At 31.9% G+C, this 23,939-nt stretch overlaps 1 protein-coding gene across 37 annotated transcripts in view; it reads left to right on the top strand.

The window, feature by feature from the left end:
• RIMS2 (regulating synaptic membrane exocytosis 2) overlaps nt 1-23,939 on the top strand; it is a 637,189-nt gene that overhangs the window by 460,736 nt on the left and 152,514 nt on the right. For 15 of the 37 annotated variants that reach the window (XM_063079141.1, XM_063079140.1, XM_063079144.1 and 12 more), the window contains one exon: nt 11,482-11,582. The exons of the other annotated variants lie outside the window; for them this stretch is intronic. In XM_063079141.1, coding sequence (XP_062935211.1) covers nt 11,482-11,582 — 101 coding nt within the window. The remainder of the gene's footprint in view (nt 1-11,481; nt 11,583-23,939) is intronic. 37 annotated transcript variants of the gene reach the window in all.

Raw genomic sequence — 23,939 nt, 5'->3', positions numbered from 1 at the left:
AAGATCTTAGCACAATTCCTGGCATGTACAAAGTATTATTATTGTTAGGAACTTAGTTGTGTAGAGAACAATAGTACTGAGTTCTAGAGTATAAGATTTTAGCTGTAGTTTCTAAAGCTTCATTACATTTCATTTTCTATGCCTCAAGCAAGTAAAATTTTAGTCTAAAAACATTACTGAAGAAAAAGAAAAATTTAGACATAAATGTGATCAGATGTTACCTGGACTAGCACAAGAGGATTAACAATAAAGAGGCATCAGGAAATTTTTTAGGGTTGTAGAAATACTCTGTATCTTGATTATGGTGAGGTTTGATAACTATATATTTGTCTAACATCATAAAACTTTGCACCTAAATTATGTCAATTTTACTTTGTGTAAATTATATATCAATAAATCTGACTTCCAAAATTATTGAAAATACTAGAAATGGTGGGGAGGGAGAGGAGTTGGGGAGTGATTGGTCATGTAAGGGGCATAAAGAATAATTACTATTTGTAATAATGAATATGCTAATAAAATAAATTTTAAAAAATTATTGAAAATATACATAATTAAAATGGATTTTAAATATATTACCAAATAGTACTAAATATATGCTAATACAAAAATAATTTACTTAATCTAATACATCCCAAGCAATTAAAATCCAAGGTCACCTCTCAAGATAAGGCTCTCTCCAGTGGGGGCATAGTAATTGGTGGGGTTGGTCTACAGCTTCAAGACATAGAGTGAAAGAAAAGAAATGACTAAGGTGGATAAGCTAGAAAACACAGAAAGGACTAAAGCTTTGAATCTAAAGCTTTGCAGTGGGCAAGAAACCCAAAAAAGTAAAGAAAGGTATTTAGGGCTAACAGACTATTCCAAGAAAAGGCAAGACAGTTAACAAAGAAATAGATTCTGAATATTCTAGATATTCATTGGTAATGATTGAAAGAAGAAGAACAGATATGAGATGTAATTTTAACTTGCTTTGGACAAACTGAGTTTTAGGTGCTGACAGGGCCCCCAGTTGGGGGTGGCTGGAAGACAACTGGAAATGTGAGTCACAGAGTTTATAGGAAAGGTAGGAGCTGAAGGTCAGGACCTTCAGCATTAAAGTGACAGCTGAAGGTATGAAATTATATAAAAATCACCGAAGGATATAATAAAAAGAGAAAGCTAATAACACTTTAGGAAATGCATACATTTGAAAATGGGCTGAGAGATGAGCCAAGAAAATAGTCTGATAAACAGTGAACTGAGAGTGAGAAATGTTCAGGGCCAAACAGCTGAAGGAGAAAATATCAAGGATAGTGTAATAATTTTATCAAATGCTGCAGTGAGGTCCAGTAGAATGATGCTGAGGAGTGATCACTTGATTTGGCAAGTATGTTTCTGGTAACCTTTGAGAGACAAGTTTCACAATATCAGACTTACCTCAGCTGCAGTGCTCAATAATGAGGTTTTTCTTTAAATAAGATCACCATGAAATAAGAGAGCTTTAAGTAGAGGGAGTTCTTACTAAATGAACCTGCAGTAACCAAACAACAGATCTCATTTGACTCAGTTTTGGAGATACAGTAAGAGGCTCCCTACATTTGGGTATTTTTACGCTATAATTCAAATATGCAGGGCTCACTTGAATGAACCCAAATGCTCAAGTCATGTAAAAACTCATTGTTTTTAAATAGATACAATGGTTCCCACTTTTGAAACTTGGAATGGTGATGAATAGTTGATAAGTCAGAATGTTAATTCCTTGTATTACAGATTTTACTTTTGGGAGACTCAATATGAGAACTAGTTATGACAAGAGGATTGGGAGGGTTTTAGTCTAGAATAACTGAGGAACTCAGAGTCAGTGATCAAAACCAATAATTACTATGCATTTCCTCAATCAAAGATTTCTTTTGGTTAATAAACTCTTTTAAAATGCATTCAACATTTTGGATAATTAAGTCACCTTAGTGTAAATTATTTTAATCTATAATTGACTTTAACACCCTGTGTAGGTACTATTTTTATTTTTGGTTTACAGATTGAAAAATTGAGGTACAGATCAGTTGAATAACTTACCCAAGCCATCTGAAGCTGTAATTTAAACCAAATGGGCCACGAGAAATGATTATATTGTGTAATGTTGACTATACTAATAATCCTGATCTGAACATCACATATTGCACACAGGAATTGTATTCTGTACCCCACAGATCTGTACAATCAACTATGTTTCAAAAAATAAATAAATAAATAAGTAAAATAAACCAAATCAATCTGGCTTTGTGCCAGAACCCAAGTCCTTTACCTTAAGAAACAGGGGCTTTACTGTGAAAAGGTGAAAAATGTCAAAATTTTAAAACCAAGTCCAAGCCAAGAAGGGGGACATTGTGCAGAGAATAATATGAGGAACAATACTGAAGGGCTGGGAAGAGGAGAACAAGAAGAGAGGAATTCAGAAAGGGAGATTTAATATCAACGGAAATCAACTCAATCTATTTTGTGGTTTTCTTTAGGATCCTCCATAAAACTAGAATTCACACAGAAGCATTTGAAAGGTTAAAATTCAGTCCGGTTTTTCTAGTTTCAGCTAGTCTGTTCTGATGTCTCTTCATCTAATCTTCATTTTTCTTTCTTTGAGAGTGACCCCATCTGATTTTTATACCTCTTTATTCTCTGTATTGAACAGAAACGTTTTATGAGATTTTCCTATTCATGCAACATTTAGGATACATTCCTTTGAATTCTGAGGGAGTGTTATACTGCATGACATTAATTACTCTATATATTCATTCTTGTACCCTGGCACAGTCAGAAGCAGCATCTTTGGAAAAAGAACAGTTTGTTGTCTAAGCATGAATACTGTTTAAAATCCATATGTCTAAATATTTCCTTTTCTTATTGTTAGATAAGTCTTCCAACTTAATGGTGAACCTAATTTGATTTAAAATGTTAATATCTCCTTGTTAAATATTTATTTATCCAACATGGATAAAATGGTATAATAATTAAACTGTGCTTCTTTCATGTTAATCACAATATTTCTACGTAAGCTTTACTGATTTTATCCCAATTCATAATGAAAATGTGTAAGCATTTTCTAAGATGATCACCATGAATATATGGAGGAATTGACTATTATAAGTTGTGGAAGCTTATATCACATTTGCAATTCATAATCATAATTTAATTTATTTTAGTGATGTTTTCTTAATTTAAGCATCAAAATTTTATTTTTCTCTACAGATTTTCTCAATTTAATTTTTCAGGCACAGTTTTATCATCTCATTTGACATGCCTGTTGTCTGCAACATAGTATTAGCCTAAGGAAATTCAAATATTTCACAACTTTTATGCATACCATCATTGAAAATTTGAAGTGAAATATGATATCTAATAATTAACTTATTTTCCATTTAGTAATTTTGCCCTTTTTATTTCGCTCTTCTCTCTATATGTCCACTCTTATAAAGGAGAAAAAAAGCTAGTTTCATTATTTCACACTTCCATTATGGTTTGGAGGACACAATCACATGTGTTTGAATCCTTTTAAGAATATATACATTTTAACAGAGTTCCACTGTGAATTATTTCTCATTCCTTATCCACTCTATTTGTCTGCCTGACTTGGAAAGAAAAAGATATCTTTACTACTCTCAAAAATATTTTGTATTATCATTTTAATGTTATAGCTAATATAATTTAAATTTATTTTATAAATAAGGTCTGACAGAAGTCTTAGAAATGCTGAAATGAAAAGTATAAAAGTAATCAGTATGAACAATTGCAAATATCACAAGAATTGATTTGGAGGGAAGTTATGTTTTTGGGGTTTTTTATTAGTTACATAATTTAAGTCAAACATTTTGGTAATCACTAATATCATTTCATTTTCTATATAAGGCTGATAATCTTTGTCAGTTGGTTAAAATTCTTCAGATAGGAATAAAATCTACTGACTAATTAAAACAGTTTCCTAAGCAAAATGTGTGACTAATGAAAAATTCCAAACTCTCATAATTTGTATGGAGCCATGATAATTTTTAAACAAGAATTTACAGTATCAATAATAAGGCTAAATAAAAGTTGGGATGTGGGGATTCCAATTTTAATCTCATGTGGGCACTTAGATAAGTATTTGGTTATAGCCCAAGGAATATTCTCTAGTAAATAAGTTTCTAATATACATAAGGAAAATTATACGGGTCCCCTTTCCAGCATAGATCTTATTTCAGTTTTTATATGATGGATATTTTTATTTTTATGTGATTTTTAAATTAAATTTGTTAACAATTCTAAGTATATTAAATATTATTTCTAAATATAAATGTAAAGATGCATTTTAAATTTCTTTATTATGCTCCTTTTAAACATTTCATGCAATCTTGCAATATGTATAAAAGTGGCCAAAATTGAAATATATCTTATGGCTACCTTAATTAGGTCCCAGATGTGAATACAGTGAGTGGTATTTGATAATTGTATCATATCAAAACATATTAAGTGGGGGTAAGACATATACACAAGGAATAATATATGCTACTCTGTGAATTACATCTCCGTTAATGTAGATATTTAGCCATCAGATAAAAGGTAGAATATTCCAAAGTGCTTAATCAAAATTGGGAATAGTTATTAACATAATGAATTTGACTCATGATAAATCTGACTCATGATGAATCTGACTCATGTTTGTATCTTTTATCACCTGCTATTTCACTTTTTCTTAGAAGCAATTTTCATAATAACCATTATATTTCTTCTCCAAAAGATTTTCATTTTAAAATTTAGTTTACTCTCTAAAATATATCTTGTTTTTTCAAAGATACAGAGATTGTGACTAACAAGTTAAAAATAACCTAAGTTGTTAGCAAGTAACATTTTTTTAAAAGACGTCATTCTACATCAGAAAAAAATATGTATGTAGTGAAACAACTGCATTTTTTTAGGTCACCCTTATGACTCCTTTTCCTGGACAAAGTTTCTGGTTTAATGAACTTTTCAGTGTAATCCATATCTCTGTGTATCTGTCTCTTTCTCTACCAGATCTGGCTCATGTTTTCTCTCCCGCCCGCCCTCTTTCTTCATCTCTCTCCTTCGCTCACTTCGTCATTCCACTCCTCTCTCTGCCTCTGTACCTACACATTTGCGCTCGTGCGCGCGCGCGCGCACACACACACACACACACACACACACACACACACACACACACACACACACACACACACACGTTTTGTAAATTTCAATTAATGCAATACCAGGGTGAACAGATTAAAAATTTCTGGAGCACTTTACATTATCTATATTTATGAAATAGGTATGATAATATAAAACAACAAACACTTAAACATCATTTGACTTCAAAATCAACCAACCAGAGGGTTATGTAGCTGAAGGAATCATAAAGAGTATCTGGTCCAAAAATATCCATTTTACAGTTGAGAAATTTTATGACCACAAAGGTGAAATGAAGAATTTGTAGTTACAGGGCTTCTGAAGTCAAAACTCAAATCCACGTCTTGTCTCTTCTTATCTTTTAAACTAATGCTGTTTTTAGGATTTTTTAAGTCCTACATATAATAAACATACCCATTATCCTAAGTATGGGCAGTTCCAAAGCCCTATCAACTCTGTGGAAGTTACCTCCACTGCACTCTCCAGGCACGAACCCCTGATCTTCCCCCATGGGCTGGGTACATGCAGATTTTTAATGTTGAAACCTAAAATGGTGCTAAAATCTAAGTCCTCTGAATGATAAAATTTCAGTTAATGTTTAGATTTACATATCAAAAACTGATGCACACTGTTTCCTCAGATCACTCCTGATAACTTATATCCCAAAGTAGTTTAAATACCAGTTCCTTTTTGACTATAGGGAAAGGGTCTGTGAAATTTAGAGCATCTTCCTTCAAGTATTATTTATTGATTATGGCAGGGAGCTAATAGAGAAACACTGGAAAAATATACACAGTAACAGGTAAACAAAATATCTAAAGTAACTGGTTAAGATTTATAACCAAATTTGAGAGACTAGAGCTTATAACTAGAGCCTCAAGGTAGTACAACAATTTTGTAAGTTTCTATAGCTTTTACTTTTATTTAATTCCATTTTTTATTTAACATGTTAAGTTCAGATTTCATACATTTCTGGGAGCAAAGGAAAAATCATTTTATAAGCAAGCACCTTATAAACAAAATCAAATTAATACGAGTATTCTTACGTTCCAAATATGTCAATTCCTAGTGACCAAAATAGAAAAATCCTCAAAATTGATTGATTTGCAAGTAAGTATTCCTCAAATCTTCTGTATCTTACTTGCACAGTTATGATTAGGTTTTTTTTTACTCTTTAAAATAAAATACATCTGTTTTCCTCAGTACTGATACTGAAATTCATAATTCATAATTTTTATGAACTATTTCCATGTTTTTTCTTAATTTAATTTTGTTATTTCTTGCATTACATCTATTTTTAACAAATAAGTTGTCTAACAAAAAGTGTACTTTTTGTGAGGTTTTAGATATAATACATAAAGTTTCAGTGAAAAAAATCTAAGAAAATTTATTAAAGTCAAGTGATTATGAAGAAATTATTTCAAAGTTCCTTTTAAAAATTTTCCTGCATAGTTTCTTAACTCCCGTATTTCAGAAAACTACAGTAGAAAATTTAAAAACCTGTCAGATCACTTTCCCTATTAAAATTCAGAAAAATTGGAAAGATCTGCAGTTTATGCATTTTGGAAGTATTTCTTGTTCTATACCACTTTCAATCAATACATCAAAATGCTTTATTTAACAAATAAATGTACGTTCTTATGATAAATTAAGTTATGAATAATTGTATGCTAAATTCTGGTCACTGTTAGACTTTATTGTGAATTGTATCATTGCCAAACCTGTTTCCCTACTTCAAAGAAGTTTGAGCTATAAAGCTGCTCAGAGACCCAAGAACTGTGTGTGCGTGCACACGTGTGTACGTGTGTGTGTTTGGAAAAGCAAACTTAAAACTATTGCCGTTTGAAGTGCACTGCAGAAATGACTGAAGATATTCTGATCTTTGCAGTGCACATGTAAATAGTAAAACTTGAGCAACCACTGGCTTGCTGCCAGCTAATTCAGCCATGTTCAACTACATCTTTGGATAAAAACTCCACCTATAAGTTAACTTTTTAAAATTTGTGCTGTAACATTATCAATATGTCTTTAACTTTCTGGACACATTAAGAAGTGTTTTTAAAGTATAAAATAACCACACAATTAGTTTATTGATTTAAGAACAAGTAAACCTCTTAAATGGCTTGTACCAAAATAAATAAATAGCTACAGAATATGTGATATGATTTAAGGAAATGTACTAAATCAGGATCAACAAAATACTGGATTTTATTAAATTAAGCAACTAAGAATGGACTAGGAGCTTCCAGTTTGAGAAAGACAAATATTTTGAGATATTTACAAATTCTGGAACATCCACATTTGACTTCTCTTTTTGTTCTCTGACTCAAAATTTTAAAATTTTCAGGAAAAAATCAATAACTTAAAAGCATTATCGAGAAAACCAATGACATAAGTTTTGATAAAAATGTCATTTATCAATTAGAAATACTAAAATTGATGGAATTCATGTGAGATTTGTATATACATGTGGAAAAAATACAGGCCCATTTCCAGTATAATTTAAATCAACTTTGGTATTTATGAAACAAGATATTTATGAAACAATTTGTGACACAAGAAATCATATTTTTTTAGTTTACTTGCAATTTACCTTATACCAAAATTGATTATATAATACTTGAATATTAGTTTCATGTATTAACAGATTATCACTGCAATAAATAGGCACAAATGTGAAAACTTTTGCCATAAATGAGTTTGTCTAAGAAATCTAATTGTCCCACTACCATCTTAATCAAATTTTATTACATATTGAAAATGCTCTGAGTTTTTATTTGATTTCAAACATATAATGACTATAATTTTTTAAGCATATGCAAATTACAAATCAAGTCAAGCCATTAAAATGTCATCTGGACTAAGCATAGTTCATCACATATAAGAATCCTAGATAAATTCAACACTCACAGATTCCTAGATAAATTTACTTTCTAACCCTATAAACCAGCATTTCTCAAAATGTATTTTGGAAATTCTAAGACTCTTTCAGTGAGATATTAACAGATAATGGGTGGAGAAAAAAGGTGAAGGTTCTGTCATCAAGTGATTTTTCTTAATACAAGATTTTCAGGGCTTTGTATATACAAATTAGTACTGTGAATCAGAGAGAGAGAGAGAGAGAGGAGATTTAACAAAAATTTGCCACTTTTATCACTTTCACTTATTTTCATTTTATAGTATACAGCATAGGACATCGGAGTTGCCAGAAAGTTTAGAAATTATGTAGTTCATTTCTCAACCAATGAACAGCCCTTCTACTTGCATTGATTCCTCTAAATTGTTTTTCATTCCAAGAAGGAAAAAAAGTAGGTTTGGTTGAAACCAAAATATTATTTCTGGGTTACTTTACTTAGTAGGGCAAAAGACCAGCAAAGAAAAATCAACTTGTTGGTGAAGAATCCTCTATAATGGATTTCTTTATCAATAAGAGACTTTCTCCATATTATTCTTTGTGGAGTGTTTTCTTTATGGGAACAAGCTATGCAAATGTAGAAAAGTAATAGAAGACTTCACATGAGCAAAATAATTTTGAAGGGAGGCTTGTTTGGTTACTGTTTGTCCCCAAAATTATTATCCTAGGATAATTTAAAGTTATAAGTTAAAAGTCTATTTACCCAAGTTTGTTGACTTAAGTGGTTCATTGAGATTTCATTGGTTAAGGCTGTAATAGAGAATTTTTCTATTTGGGGACTGTCTGTAGATATGATTGGGTCTGGAGGTGAGATATTTGTTTAAGATAGGAATTTAACTGATAACATTTAAATGGTCATATTACTCTATTCACACCTTTGTTGTACAGCCAATATAGATTCATACTCTTCTTAGACCTCCTGGTGGTCTTTTAAATATAAATGATGTTCTATAGATCTAATTTTACCTAATTTTTAAACCATTGCTAGGAAGAAAGGCACTTTTGCAAACAGTGTTAAGCCAATATGCCAAAGGCCAAATCCAGCCCACTGCCTGTTTTGCAAATAAGGTTTTATTGAAACACAGCCACCGGGCCGGGCCGAGCCCGTGGCGCACTCGGGAGAGTACGGAGCTGGGAGCGCGGCGACGCTCCCCCCCGCGGGTTCGGATCCTATATAGGAATGGCCGGTGCACTCACTCATCTGGCTGAGTGCCGGTCACGAAAAAAGACCAAAAAAAAAAAAAAAAAAGAAAGAAAGAAACACAGCCACACTCCTTTGTGTATGCATTGTCTATAGCTGCTACAGTGGCAGAACACTAGTTAGCATATGGGCTGCAAAGTCTACAATATTTACTACTGGACCCTTTACAGAAAAAGTTTGCCAACTACTGCCAGTGTATCACATTACTACCTAGAATTTAAGGTAGCTTCAATAGGAGGTTACTATCCAGAAAAACAGTATACATATTAGAATATGTTTGTATGTGTATATATCTATATATCTACATCTATATGTGCATGTGTTTAAACTTCTTTCTCAATTGATGCTATTCATATTTAACATACTATTTGCCACTGTAACATCAACATGAAACTTTTTTTGAGAAACTTTCTAAACACTTGATTTAGTTAATATTCTTTCAGTACATACAATTTTTCAGTGCTGGGCAGGGCTTTTTATTCCCTTGCCTTTAGAGAAAATAAATATGTTTACCCGAGAATATGTCTTGAGGTACAAACAGTTCCAGAGTTGTACTTTAATAGGTTAATAGGCATTTATACTTGACTATATTTCACATTCACTTCTCAGAGGCACTCACCTGGTTTTATATATCATTCAATTTATATTAACATGGTATTAATATTCCTCATTTTCAAATTTGACTTGGTTAGTCCAATCATTATTAAAATGTGACTACTACAAGGAACAAATTGTCTCACTTTATTGAATAGTTGATCTAAATTTGCTAGCATATTTAGAGGTCATGTAACGTAAGCTCTTTATATGTATTTTTATCCAAGATTTTCTTACTCCTTTTTGAAACTTTTTTTCCTTTTTATCTTACTTTAATTAATCAACTTTCACTTAAAATTTGTTGCTAACAAGAATGATCTGATGTACAATGAGACTTTTTCAGGTCAGAGAGTAATCAAAAATTAAAACATTAAGAATTAAAACATTGGCTCAGGAGAAGATTCTGTAACTTCTAATTACACTGGTACATTTTCCCCTTTTCCTTTTTGCTATTTTAAAAATCAGGTAAGTATTAAAATATCTATTTTTTAATAGGCACACTTTTGTCTCGATATTTTTTACTGCAATTTTGAAGTTGTGATCTTAAGTAAGCGGTATGTATGTGTATATTTATGTTCCTACCTAAACACACAGTGTTTGTGAATTTACATGACAACATTTTGTAATGGATACCCACTTGAGCCCACTAAAGCTTATTTTTCCCATTATGTAGATTTGTAGTATATAATTGAGATTTTGTTTTTCCTGAATATATATATATTTTATGAGACATGGAATTTTTCTATACAATCTCTTTTAATAAAAATTATGAATGTATCTTAAAATCACTTTTTCATGTTTGCTAGGATTTGCTAGCTGAATTTAGTTCTTGTTCTTGCCAAAGTTTTCAAAGACCCTCTTGATATCTACAATTGATGTGTTTTGAGGTAGCACCTGTTATAGAGGGCATTCGTCTCATTTTGTAATAGGCTTACCATCACACTTTCTCACCTCCCTACATTCTGGTTTTCTAGTTTTGTTTGGTTTTGTTTTTTCTGAATTTATTTCAATAATACTTTGTGCCTTTACTGGCATGGTATGTTATCAGGAGTATTATTATAAGAGCCTCTTTCTTGATTCTAGTTCTAGAAAATTCAAGTTTAAAAGACCTGATAACTGTATCCACATATCTGCTTGAGGCAACCTTCTTTAATACATAGCCCAATTTTATAATAATAGTTTCTAAATGCAGTTCAAATTGCATTTGAAACCAATTAGACTTACAATTTTATTACCAGTAATTAAATCAAATAATGATGAATTAAAAGCCAAAGTTCTTATACTACTGCTATTGTCAAATTTGTGTGCTGTCAAATATATTCTCCTAGATATACATGTACCAGAAAGTGTTTTCTAGCTAGTGATAATTTGCCATCTTCCCTTTAAATTCATTTGCATTTTATTCAGATTAAAATTATTTTACATGTTTAATAATCACTTTTATTTAACAAATTGCATATTTTATATAAATCTAAAAATAATATGACATTTAATTTGTACATACTACCTTGAGTGAAAATAATATATCAGCTTAGATTTTTCTTTTATACATCCTGTAAATAGGACTCAGAAGTGAGAACTGAACATTAATTTTATGGGTTTTTTTTCTACTCGATAGGTGCTATGGATATAGAGGAGAGAAATCGCCAAATGAAAATTAACAAATACAAACAGGTAGCCGGATCAGATCCCAGACTGGAACAAGATTACCATTCTAAGGCAAGACATTTTTCTTTTTAAAAGTTGTAAAATAATCAATTAATCATATGACACCGTTAGATTCTTTTAAACTACTGAATGCACATTAGTCAGACACAAACATGTAATGCAATGGTCCCAGGATATTATGAAGTGCTAAAAATTATGTGTTTATATACCAGCTCTTAAGGATAGAATATGCCTTTTAAAATAAATAAATAAATAAATAAGCACATTATTATATAATATAGGAGACTATAGATCTGAACAGCAAATCTTTTTTAGAAGTTTTCATTTTACAAAACCTATAACCCCTCAAAAATATTTAGGAAGAACTATTGTTATCTTCTCATGGTTTTCTTACATATAGAGTGTTTCCCCATTTTATAGGATTTTAGTTGGATGTGGTTTATTATTGAGTTATTGGAACAAAATACAAATTCATGAGGTGTTAGAGTTCAAAAGGTCTTTTGGTAAGAATACTTTGGAACTACTTTTGGGAATAATTTGAGGTATGAGGTCTAACAAGGAAGGAAATGAAGAGTATTATCTCATTCTTCTTGTTCTTCATCACCTTTGTATTTTCAAGACATTTTAGGTTCATTACATTATTTATTGCCAAAATCATAAAAGATTTTCCTCTGTTGTACCTATTTAAGGTTTAACAAAAGAATGAAAATAGCAAAGCTTACTCATAACATTTAGCTATTATGTGCAGTATGATTTAGTAATTTAATCATTACAATCATGTGATATCTGTGGTCTCTGTGTATTAGAGAAGAGCAGTTTGGATTTTTATATACTTAGGTCTATTTTATCTTTACATACTTAACCTTTAGTTTCTCTCCATTATTAAGTAAGAAAAAAGTGGCTATGTGTATATGCATATGTAGGAGGTAGTATCAGTTTTAGCTTCTACACTATAATAACCTAGAGGAAGCAGAGATTCTGCTATCAGTATCTTCTTCTAAACTACTGATCTCTTCCCCAAATTACATGAATACTGACCTGGTGAATACAAGATTGTTCATCACAGACTTATGGTGTACGGGAAGTGGCACAGGCCTAAAGTCAGACAGAAGTAAATTTAAGGCAAATAAAAATAGCTTTATCTTTACTCGGTAGGTTCCAAACTCCTAAACATGATTTTACTACAATTAAAATATGAATAGCTTCAAATAGGTATGGTGAATTTCACAGAGAATAGTTCTGTAATTACAGTATTTCAGATACACCCCTAACCTTCTGAGCCGGATTTCAGAAGTGATATGTACGTATTTTTGTTGTATTTCTGCCTAGGGCTAAACAGATACATGTTAACTTTTGTAGCATTTGTTATGCTCTGATCTCTCATTCATTTTATGTGACGAAAAGACTAAGGCATGAAGTCCTAACATAACAAGATATTAAAATTTCTTTAAAAATGTTTTCAGATAACACGTTTGTTTATTTATATCCTCCTATACTTCAGGAAGGAATGTAGATGATTTATAAAAATACATATAATACTGTCAATAATATTGTCAATGAAAAAAAGACTACCAAGAGAAAATAGGATAAAACAAAGTAACTCCAGAAGTAAAGTTTCTTTTTTTTTTTTTTTTTTTTGTCGTTTTTTCGTGACCGGCACTCAGCCAGTGAGTACACCGGTCAGTCCTATAGGATCCGAACCCGCGGCGGGAGCGTCGCCGCGCTGCCAGCGCAGCACTCTACCAAGTGCGCCACGGGCTCGGCCCCCAGAAGTAAAGTTTCTGAGCAGAATGCATAGCCGTGAGATCCTCTACATCTGTTACGTGTGGAACATATATTTCAACCATGAGCTTCCTAACAAGCAGCAAAGGCAGAAAGGGAAACTTAATCAATTGTCTGATTTACATTGCTCATACTATAAAAACAAGTTTCTTAGAAGCAACAGCAATGATTCTTGTTATGGATACCTGACAGAAATTTATTACACGGGAATAGACTAAAGGAATATTATAGACATGGCTAAGAATTTTTTTTTTAAAGTTTTGATTCCACTCTAATTTATGAATAAATGAATTCTTAAGGCTTCATAGTTTTATAATTTTGACACCAATCATTTTAGGTTGGGAAAAAATTGACATGTTGTTAAAGGACTAATTATACTAAGCAATACAATTTCCTAGGTATTCTCAAAGGCAGTGGTTTCCAAAGTGTAGTCCCAGACCAGCATCACCTGGATACTTTTAGAAATGCAATTCTCTGGGCTCCTTGCAGACCCACGGAATCAAATCTCTGGGATTGGGGTCTCTGTGTTTGAACAAGCCTGTTAGGTGATTTGATGTAGACTAAAGTTTGAGAACTACTGTTCTACAGTGAACCAGTTGTAAATTTTACTTTTAGTTATCTGAGTCAGTTGACTTCCTCAATTACGGTTTTAGCTAGAAGCCAGAGCTGAATGGTGTCATCAAAAAATGGAGACTTTATTTTGAAAATAAATGGTCTGACAACTTTGTAAGTCCTCTCATAATCTCTACCAAATACTATCACTACACATCAAATACTTATGATTCTGTTTTCTATTGCTAGGATTATACAGCCAGCTTACCAAAAAAATAATCAAGTCATCAATGTAAAACTTTTTAAAAGGGTCCAAAATACAACCTTATTTTGTTACCACTGCAAATTATTTCCTGATGTGGAACTATCTTTGCTGGGTCGTCTTTCTCTCCATCATTCCTAGGTTGATCTTCCTCTCTTCTGAGTCAAAGAGAAAATTACAGAGGTTTCTCTTCAATCAAGAGCATATATAAAGTTGTAATTAATTTCCATACTAATGGTTCCTAGTTTAAAATTTTCAACATCATTCCTCTCTTTTTGATGAGGGATATTTAGCTTATATTTCCATTCTGTACTTCCTTATTCTGACAGCAAGTGGCAATGATAGACTCTGCTATTGAGCTGTCTTTTAATACATCTTATCTAATTCCTGAAAAAAATTATTTACTAGATAAGGACACTAAAATATAGAAAGGTTAAGTAGTCTACTCAAGTTCACATAGCTACTAAGTCATGGAAATTATTATTTGTAGCTAATCCAGTTTTTCAAATTCAAGATAAATGAAGTGAAATCCAAAATCTCAGACATATGGAGCATATGCTATATTTCTGCGTTATATTCTTCCAGTGAAGCTATTGTGAAGCTTTATGTGGAATAATTGAGTGTTAGCCTTATTTTTTCTCTACAGTCCACATTCTAAATGGCATTGCCTCCCTGAATTTCTGAAGACTTCTGCATTGGTATTTGTAGATAGTTCTTAATAAAATTTAAAAAATCTTTTAAGTAATTCACTTTGAAAGCATCTACACAGCAATGCCTATTAAGTTACTGTCTTTCTAAAAATATTTTAACTATATTATGAAATTTGAAAGTAGAAAGTCTATTTTTAATAGGAGCAGCTGAAGACATATGCAGACATGATTCCTCAGGAGTATTCCCTCAAAATAGAATTTAGCTATGTAGTCAATGCGCTATTTTATGCCTATTGCACTGTCTTTATCCCAGCTTCAATGTGATTCATCTATACTGTTCTCAGTAGTTATTTAAGGATCAATATACAGTGTACACATGTATCAAAATATTACACTGTACCCCATAATTATGTACAATTATTACATGTTAATTAAAAATAAGCTAATAAAAATCAAGATCATTAAACTTGCAAGTAAGAGCAGCAATATTCAATATGGTTCTAGGAGTACAAGAGATTAGTGGTAATCTTACCAAGGCCTAATTAAAAAAGACTTTAGTCCCACTTACAAAATCGGCAAATGGCTGTATAGCCTAATTAATTGAGAGTCGTAGATTGAAATGAAAAAGGGCGAAGTTGTATTTTAGAAGACTTTATGTTCTATTTTCACTTTTATAGTTTTTTAATTAATGTTTGTGAGAGTAGATTTCTTATTTATATTATATTAAGCATCCATCAAACTAGAATATGAAAGAAACTAAAAAATGCTTATATGTATTTATGTAATTTCTTCTTTTATCTCTAAATAAAGGAAGGGGTGATTAATATATCATCAGGGAGAAGGAGCCATTGAAAGTATAATTTCTTGCTATTGGTGTGCATTATCAGTAATTACAGTAGCAGCCAGAGTCATAGAACTTCTAAAATCTTTATTACAGTAATAAAGATATATGGGCAGTTTTCTTAATCATGCTTCAATTTATTTTTAGTAAAATAAATGATTAAATATAAACTATAGAGTAGTATTAAGAATGTGGACTCCAGAACCAAACTGCCTGGATTCAAATCCTACCGCTACCACTGTCTGTATGACCCTTGGGCAAGGTACTTAACATATTGTGCTTCTTTTTCTTATTCCATAAGGTGTGCTAATAATAGTACCAACCTTAGGAGATTGTTTTCAAGATTAAGTCTATTAATCTACATGCATAACTCTTTGAATAGAGCTTGGTACATAATAAGCAATCAGTAAATGTTAACTGTGACATGATAATGGTGGTGGTGGTGGTGGTGATGATGGTGATGATGATGATGATGATGATGATGTTTCCAACAGATAACTTGCTCTTACCAAAGCCCTTGGGAGTTGAGGTCTGTATTTGTTGCTATTGACAATCTAGTAGAGATAGATAACTATACCTTAAGGTAATCTTAAAAATAGGTGGAAAGAAAAGGATAAAAAATGGAAAATTATGATATTTTTAAAAGCCTAAAAATTGATTTGAGTTGTCTTATTTTTGCCAGACTAGTCAAATTTTTATCTACTCAAAATTATCTTATCATTTCTATTCCCTAGCAAGCTGAATATACTTCAACTTTAACTCAAATAACTATCAGTATAGATATAGATAGATATAAAATTATATTTACACATAATTTATATTTCTGTACACACACACACACACACACACACACACACACACACACACACACACACACACACACACACACACACACACACACACACACACACACACACACACACACACACACACACACGCTCTGAGCCAGAGGAGAATTTCTGTCCTCCGTGTTTTAGCTGGTGAAAGCAACAACTATTTATTTATTCCTTGTCTGTCAGGAATATATATGCCTCACTTTATGTAAAAGATCTACAATTAAAAACTTGATGGTAAATCATTCTCATGAAAATTTAGAGATTTTATATTTTATTCATGGTTAATCTTTGATTTTAAAAGTTTCTAATCGTAGATTCCTTAACATATTAGTTTGCTAGGTGTGTTATAACAAAATACCATAGACGGGGTGGTTTTAATAACAGAGATTTATTTTCTTAATAGTCTAAGTGTCAGCAGGGTTGGTTCCTTCCGAGGCCTCTCCTTCTCTTTCTTGCTGTGTCCTCCCATTGTCTTCCCTCTGTGTGTCTGTGTCCTAATCTCTTCTTATAAGGACATGAGTCAGATTATATTATGGCCTACTCGTATGATCTCATTTTACCTTAATTATCTCTTTAAAGGCCCTGTCTCCAAATATAGTCACAGTCCAGGACTTCAACACAAGAATTTAGGGGGATCTCAATTCAGCCGATCTCTACAAAGTAGCTAATGGTCTTTTAAATGAACACTTTAATGGATTGTGAAAGCATGTTTGATTTACAACTAACTGTAGTTATTTTGTTTTAAACTTTTTTATTTCCTTCTTGGTTTTGTTACCTTTTTTCTTTTTTCCTATTTTGTCAGCTTCTTTTTCAAATCCTAAGAGATAAAATGTTTTGGTTTTGTGTTTGCAAGTACATTTTAAAAATTATCGTTCTTAGCCATAAAACCACATTTAAATATGGCTTTCTTAGCCATAATTTCATGCTTACATTTAAACATGGGTTCCTTTCCTTTACATGCATTTCTTACCATATCGTCACATTTCAGGCCAGGAAATATAAAAAGAATATTTTTTAATTATTAGGAAGTCATTTGAGATGATTAAGACAGCAATTATATGTTATAAAACACTATAAAGTTACAGAAGAAATTGTAATTTCTCTCTGTTTAGTAAATATAATGTTTCCTAAAAACTGATAAAAGAAAGAATTTTAAATAAATTGCATCTGAATACTTGCTGGTAAAAGGGTCAACTATGAACAATAGTTACTGTTGCCAAGAGCATAATTTCTGCCTGTGTATTGGCTAAGAATACACAGGGGGAACATTTTCCCTTTACTTTCAGCAAAAAAATAAATTTATAGCTTTACCTTTGCTTTCATGAAGCCTCCAGAGTTGCTGGCTTGCAAACAACTAGAATACCCTACAGAGGATGAATGATATGGACCACAGAAGAAAGAGAAATCTTGCCTTATAGAATCAGGAAGGATATGGAAAATAAAGAAGAAAATGTGATAAAATAAGACAGAAACATTCTTTCCGATTAGATTCCATATAACCTAATAGAATTGAACGTGGGTATATAAATATAACAAATGTAAGAATATTAAAAACAACAGATATGTGAAAAATACTATACCTTCTGAACCAACCTCATGAATAAATACTATCTCATAAAATACAAATATTCTGTTTTATATGCTGATTATTTGCTTATTTCTTATCTTTTATATTAAACTATATACTTCTTGAGAACAAGGACTATATTTTATATCTTTGTAGTATCTCCAGTAGCAGGCACATTGCCTTGGCCATAATAAGCACTCAATGGGATTTTTTTTTAGCAAATGAACATGGATGTAGATGCTGAGGTGAAGCTAAAATGGTAGGGATAAGGTAGTTTGGAAAAGGTTTTAGAGGAGGTGAATTTTAAGCATTTTATACCAATGTAATGACAAGATATGATTTTCAGGAGAAGGTATGGGTAGGTTATTGTGTAAGAGTCAAAAACAAAATCTCTGAAGAGCATATAATTATTGATTTTCATCTAGAGTTAGTCATAGTAGAAAGAATACTGAGAAAGAATGGGAAAATTTGGATTCTGATGTTGATTCTACTGCTTATGTGTTAAGACTTTGGATAAGTTGTTTAATGGCTCTTTATAACCCAACTTTTTTTCAATCTACAAATTGAAGGAATCTTGTAGTCTGTAACGTGCTACACAAATACATGGTACTTTGGAGGCAGCACTGAAAAGACCATTATTTATTGACATAATATAGATTTTCTATATTTCATTTCTTTCAATTCTAATGTTTCATTCATTCATTCACTAATCTCTGATGAGTGTCAGGCTCTCTACATCTTGAATGTATTCTCACAAATACTTGAGTCTACAATTTTTTATGAACTTATGTTTTAATATGATTTAGAGAAAAAATTTATGTGTATAATTAATAATAAATTTACTCACATTAATAATAGGTAAATAATACACATAATAATAAATATATAGTATAAATATCAATTATTGTATATCATTTATCATATAATATATTGATTATTAATATATTACTTGTTATGTATATTAATTACAATAATCAATATTAATGAATACAATAAATATATAATAATACACATAAATAAAACACATAATACCTTTATATGCATTATTTTATATAAAATAATTGATAGCTAAGTTTGAATCAACACATGTCAAAACCTTTATTCAAACTGGGCAATCATCTCGGGCAACATGGAGCTATCCACATCTATAACTTCAATTTAATTACGGTAATTATAATTTGAACATATCTACAATTTTGTTATATAATAGCATTGTCCATGAGTACAAAAATTAGTTATGATTTTTCTTTAATTGAAAGGATTACAGATATTATTTATTAGCCAATTTTTTTTACTAAATATTTGAAAATTTGATTATTTCTATTTCATCAATTTTGAAGATTATTAAATAATACTCCAGCCTGGAAATAATATAGCCAACCTTGAAATATGTCTCATATGAGAGAAGGAACATATGGCTGGTGATAACTTCAGAGGGTAGAATATTGTGTTTTGTAAAAGACTACAGCACTAGACTTGGCACATGGAAGTGCCCAGTAATGGTAGTTACTTTTTATTATTTATTATAATATGTGAGGTAGGAGTAATTAATGAAAAAAAAGCTTACAATTGAACTCCATTCTGATGAATGAACCGAAAAACCTACTAACTCAATACAACTACTTGACTAACAAAGAAAATGGCTCTGATTTTATGATTGGCCATTTTCAGGTCATTTTCATGAATAGGAATGCTCACAAGCAAAGCTAACAGTCTGCAGAGCCCAGTCACATAAGAAAATGTTACGTCTTAAGCCCTTTTCCATTTTCTTCCCAAAGGAAAAAAAAAATCACTTAAATTTTTAAATGGTGGAACAATGGGCACAAAACTATGTTATCTACTCTAAGTGTATCATTGCGCAGTATATGCATGTTTTGAAACAACTACATTACTCCAAAAATATGTACAACTAACTGTTAAAATATTTTGAATTTAAAAAAAGGGAATGTTTCTCTTCCTGTGCTGACTTGTTTCACTTAATATAATTCTCTCAAGGTCCATCCATGTTGGTGGGAGCTAAAAATTAATATATAAATTCACACACACACACACACACACACACACACACACACACAAACCGGGGGAGGGGGGGAAGAAGATATAACAACCACAACTACTTGAAGTTGATACAACGAGCAAACAGAAAGGACATTGTTGGGGGGGAGGGGGGAGGGAGAAGGGAGGGAGGTTTTGGTGATGGGGAGCAATAATCAGCCACAATGTATATCGACAAAATAAAACTTAAAAAAAAATAAAATAAAATAAAATAAAATATTTGTCTCACTAGCAAAAAAAAAAAAAAAAGGGAATGTTAAACACAGTTTAAAGGGCTTATTCTAATAGGACATAAACATCTCTATATTCAGGTTAGTTTGTATAATGCTTTTGAGTATTTTAAACTTTTATTTTCTTATAATGTACACAGTTATACTTACAAGTAGTGTTGTTTTAGTGCTGTTTTTGTATTCTAAATATACATGCCATTTTAGATATATTTTTCAGAATTTCAGAAAAGGAAGAAAATCTTTATATTAAAGTATATACCTAAAGTTGGAAACTATAAATTTTTTTTAAAAGAAATGATGTAGGTCCTAAATTTGTTTGCCCAGTGTCCCATTAAAGTGATACAAATTATAGTTCACAGATTCTTTTTGGATGAAAAGACATAGAAAGAGTTTAATACTAACAAATTGTATAAACTTGGTAAATTCATTTAACTTCTCTGTTTCTCAATTTTCTCATCTATAAAATGGGGAAGCTAGCATCTCTGAGGTCTCTTTAGTCTTTAAAATATTGTGATTTTTTTTTTAATGACTCAGTGATGAGTGAATAACTAAAACTGTGTTTCAGCACCAAATAACTTTCCTGGGCTTTTCTCTTAAACAAAGGGTGGTTATGAGCCCTTTTTTGTACATCTGAACATATTTTGCAATCTCAGTAAACATTAATTATCTTTCTCTTATCTGCAACTCAGAACTGCATACCCGGGGTGTCCCTGAAGCTGATCAAACTGTAATTCTGGATTCTGATTCAGTGACATTAAAAGGAAAAAAAAATGCCAGAGAAACAACCAAAAATGAAAGAAAGAAAGAAGTGAATAAAAAAGGAATAAAGGGAGGAAGGAAGAAAGGATTAAGAGAGGGAAAAAAGAAAAGGAGAGATGAAAGGGAATGAAATGGGGGAGGAGGAAAGGAGGGAGGCAGGCAAGCAGAATTCTTTCAATCTAGGAGTTAGCAATCTATTAGGCAAACACTTGCATATAAGTAATGCTCATACAATACAGGCCACAGTAATAGAAGATATAATAGAAAAAAAACATGAAAAGGAAGAATAACAAGAGAAATATTTATCTGGCTTGGAGAAATCTAGGAATATGTTGTAGAATACAAAAGGTGAAGGACATGTCAGGCAGAGAGAAGAGCTTAAGTGAAGTTATGGAAGTATATCAGCACAAGCCATGTTTAAGTAACAGCTAGTAGTTCCTTAGGGTGGAAATATACAACAAATTGGGATACATAGTACAAGAAAAGAATGGAAAGTTAACTAGGATTATGGAGGGCTTTGAATTTCTCAGTTAAAAATATAGAATGTTCTATATTTTTTAACTTTATGTCTGAGTCAGCCCACTGTCATCAGAAAACTAATAGCTCTCCCAAAATCCCACCCCCTAGATTACTGCTTATATCTCAGAGGTCAGACTCATGTCAAATGATCACTCTAGCTATAAGAGATCCTGGAAAATGAAGTTGTTTTGTTTTTGCTGTTGTTATTGTTGGACCTCCAAAATCAACCTGGATTCTTTTAGTGAAGAATGAAAGAGGAGAAGGAATATTAGGTAGGCATTCACCAGCGATTGCTACAAATAAATAGGTAATAAAAAATGCTCTAATAAATAATACTCTAATTACCAAAATGAAAGACCATAACCTCCAAATAGCTAAATATTGAGATGATATTTGTTTCAATTAGATGAGTAAGCAGTATTTCTTGACTGATCAGAATGGAGGATATTGGGGAAGGAGAAGTCAAAGATAACTGGCAAGTTTTGTAGGTTTTATTTGGGTATGGAGCCTAATAAATATTGCAGGGACTATAAGAGATACAAGAAGAGCTGGCTTGGGGTGAAAGAGAATAAATTTGGTTTTGGCCACATTGAATCTGTTGTACCTGCAAAACAACATATGGGAGATGTCCTGTTAGCATGTCTCACACTTGGGAGAAAGATGAGAGCAAAAGATAAGGATTTATTAGTTATTACATGGATAGCTAATGGATTGGATTATCCTGGGAGAATATGTACAGTGTGAAGAAAAGAGGGCTAACGATGGAAACTTTGAGAAAATATAATTTAAAATCAGGATACAAAGCAAAGCCAGGAAAGGAGATTTAGAAAGAATAGTCAGGGAGATAGGGGAGAAACCATTATTTGAAAAGCCATTATAGGAAAGTTTCAGAAAGAGGAAAGAAGAAAACTGAAAGACACCACTGACTAGAAAATTAGGATGGCGTTGGTTTTTCTTCTGAAAACAGTTTCAGTAAATGATAGGTTAGAATGGGTTAAGAGTTACTGATTCTGAGGAAGAAAATGGTAAATTCATTCTTTAAGGGCAACAGCATAAGCTCTGTGCTACTCGAGATCTCTAAGCCGGTGATTTCATTGCAGAACTGGCATTTTTATCTCTGATAATTGTAAGAAATCGATGGAAGTAAATAAAGGATGATGTTTCTCAGGAAGGAGCTAATTACTAATAGACATAGAGTTCCCACAAAGCCAAGCCTTTGGGAAAGTCATAATTGACTACTGGCAATAATGCTTCCTCTACAAATTGTCCAGGAAAAATTTTTCACCTTATAAATTGTCTTTAGACCAAGAGATGGTTGGCTTTTTAGTAAGTCTTAGCCTACATGCTAATGGCTACTCTTTCTTTGATTGTGGTTTTTTACCATAAGCTGTCTTTGCTGTACATGTTTCAAAGTTTTCCCTGGATGAATAAATTACAGATACAATATCGTATTATCCTTACTCATTGTCTCCTAGTAAGTCTTACAAACAATGCTTGTATTCCTAAACCCCACACCCAGTGGCTTGCCCAACTCTGCATTCACTGACCACTTGGTAAGTTGAAATCAGCCATGGTAGGAGTATTTATACCACAGGAATCAGCAAACTCTATAAATCAGAACTTTTTCTTCACAGAAAGCTGGTAAACCTTTACTAGAACACCACTGCACACTCACCACAGAGAATGAAATGATTAGGTAACTAAACTCTATGCAACTATCATCACAGTATCTTGTATTCTGATTTGATACTTCGTACTAGAGATAATACTCCAGGATATAGCTGAGATAAAACTCAGCCATTGCATTCATCTTGATTATTTAACATTCACTGAGTTCCTACTGTGTGCCAGGCACTGATCTAGATAAAAAGAATTCTAAAATTAATAAAAGTCTTTATCCTTAGGGAGTTTATAATCTAGCAGTGTAGGTAGATTAAATATGCAAGATAGAAGATAGAGATAGAAAGAGAGAGAGGTGCACATGATACCACATTATACAACTATAATAAAGGCATGAATAAAGTAGTTTAGGAACACTCAAGGCAGTGATTAATTCATCTTGTAAGAGTTAAGGAAGATTTCACAGAGGAAGTGACATCTTAACTCTGCATTAGAGGATGACTAAGACTTAACTTATAGAGAGGGCATTGAGTACGGCTGTCCCATCCCACCTGACAGTACTTTCTTTTGACTCCAGATATTCCAAAGACCACCTCATAAGGTTTGGGAGGATTAAATAAAATAATCCACATACATTATTTAGAACAGTGCCATTCACAAGGTACACACATAATAATTGTAGCTAGTTTTATTATTATATCAGACTAGATGCCATCAGGCCTGAAGGCCATCAAG

This window comes from Cynocephalus volans, chromosome 15 (assembly GCF_027409185.1).
Source record: "Cynocephalus volans isolate mCynVol1 chromosome 15, mCynVol1.pri, whole genome shotgun sequence".
NCBI classification, from domain to species: domain Eukaryota; kingdom Metazoa; phylum Chordata; class Mammalia; order Dermoptera; family Cynocephalidae; genus Cynocephalus; species Cynocephalus volans.
Note: the sequence above shows the minus strand (reverse complement) of the source record. Positions and strands in the feature narration are given on the sequence as shown.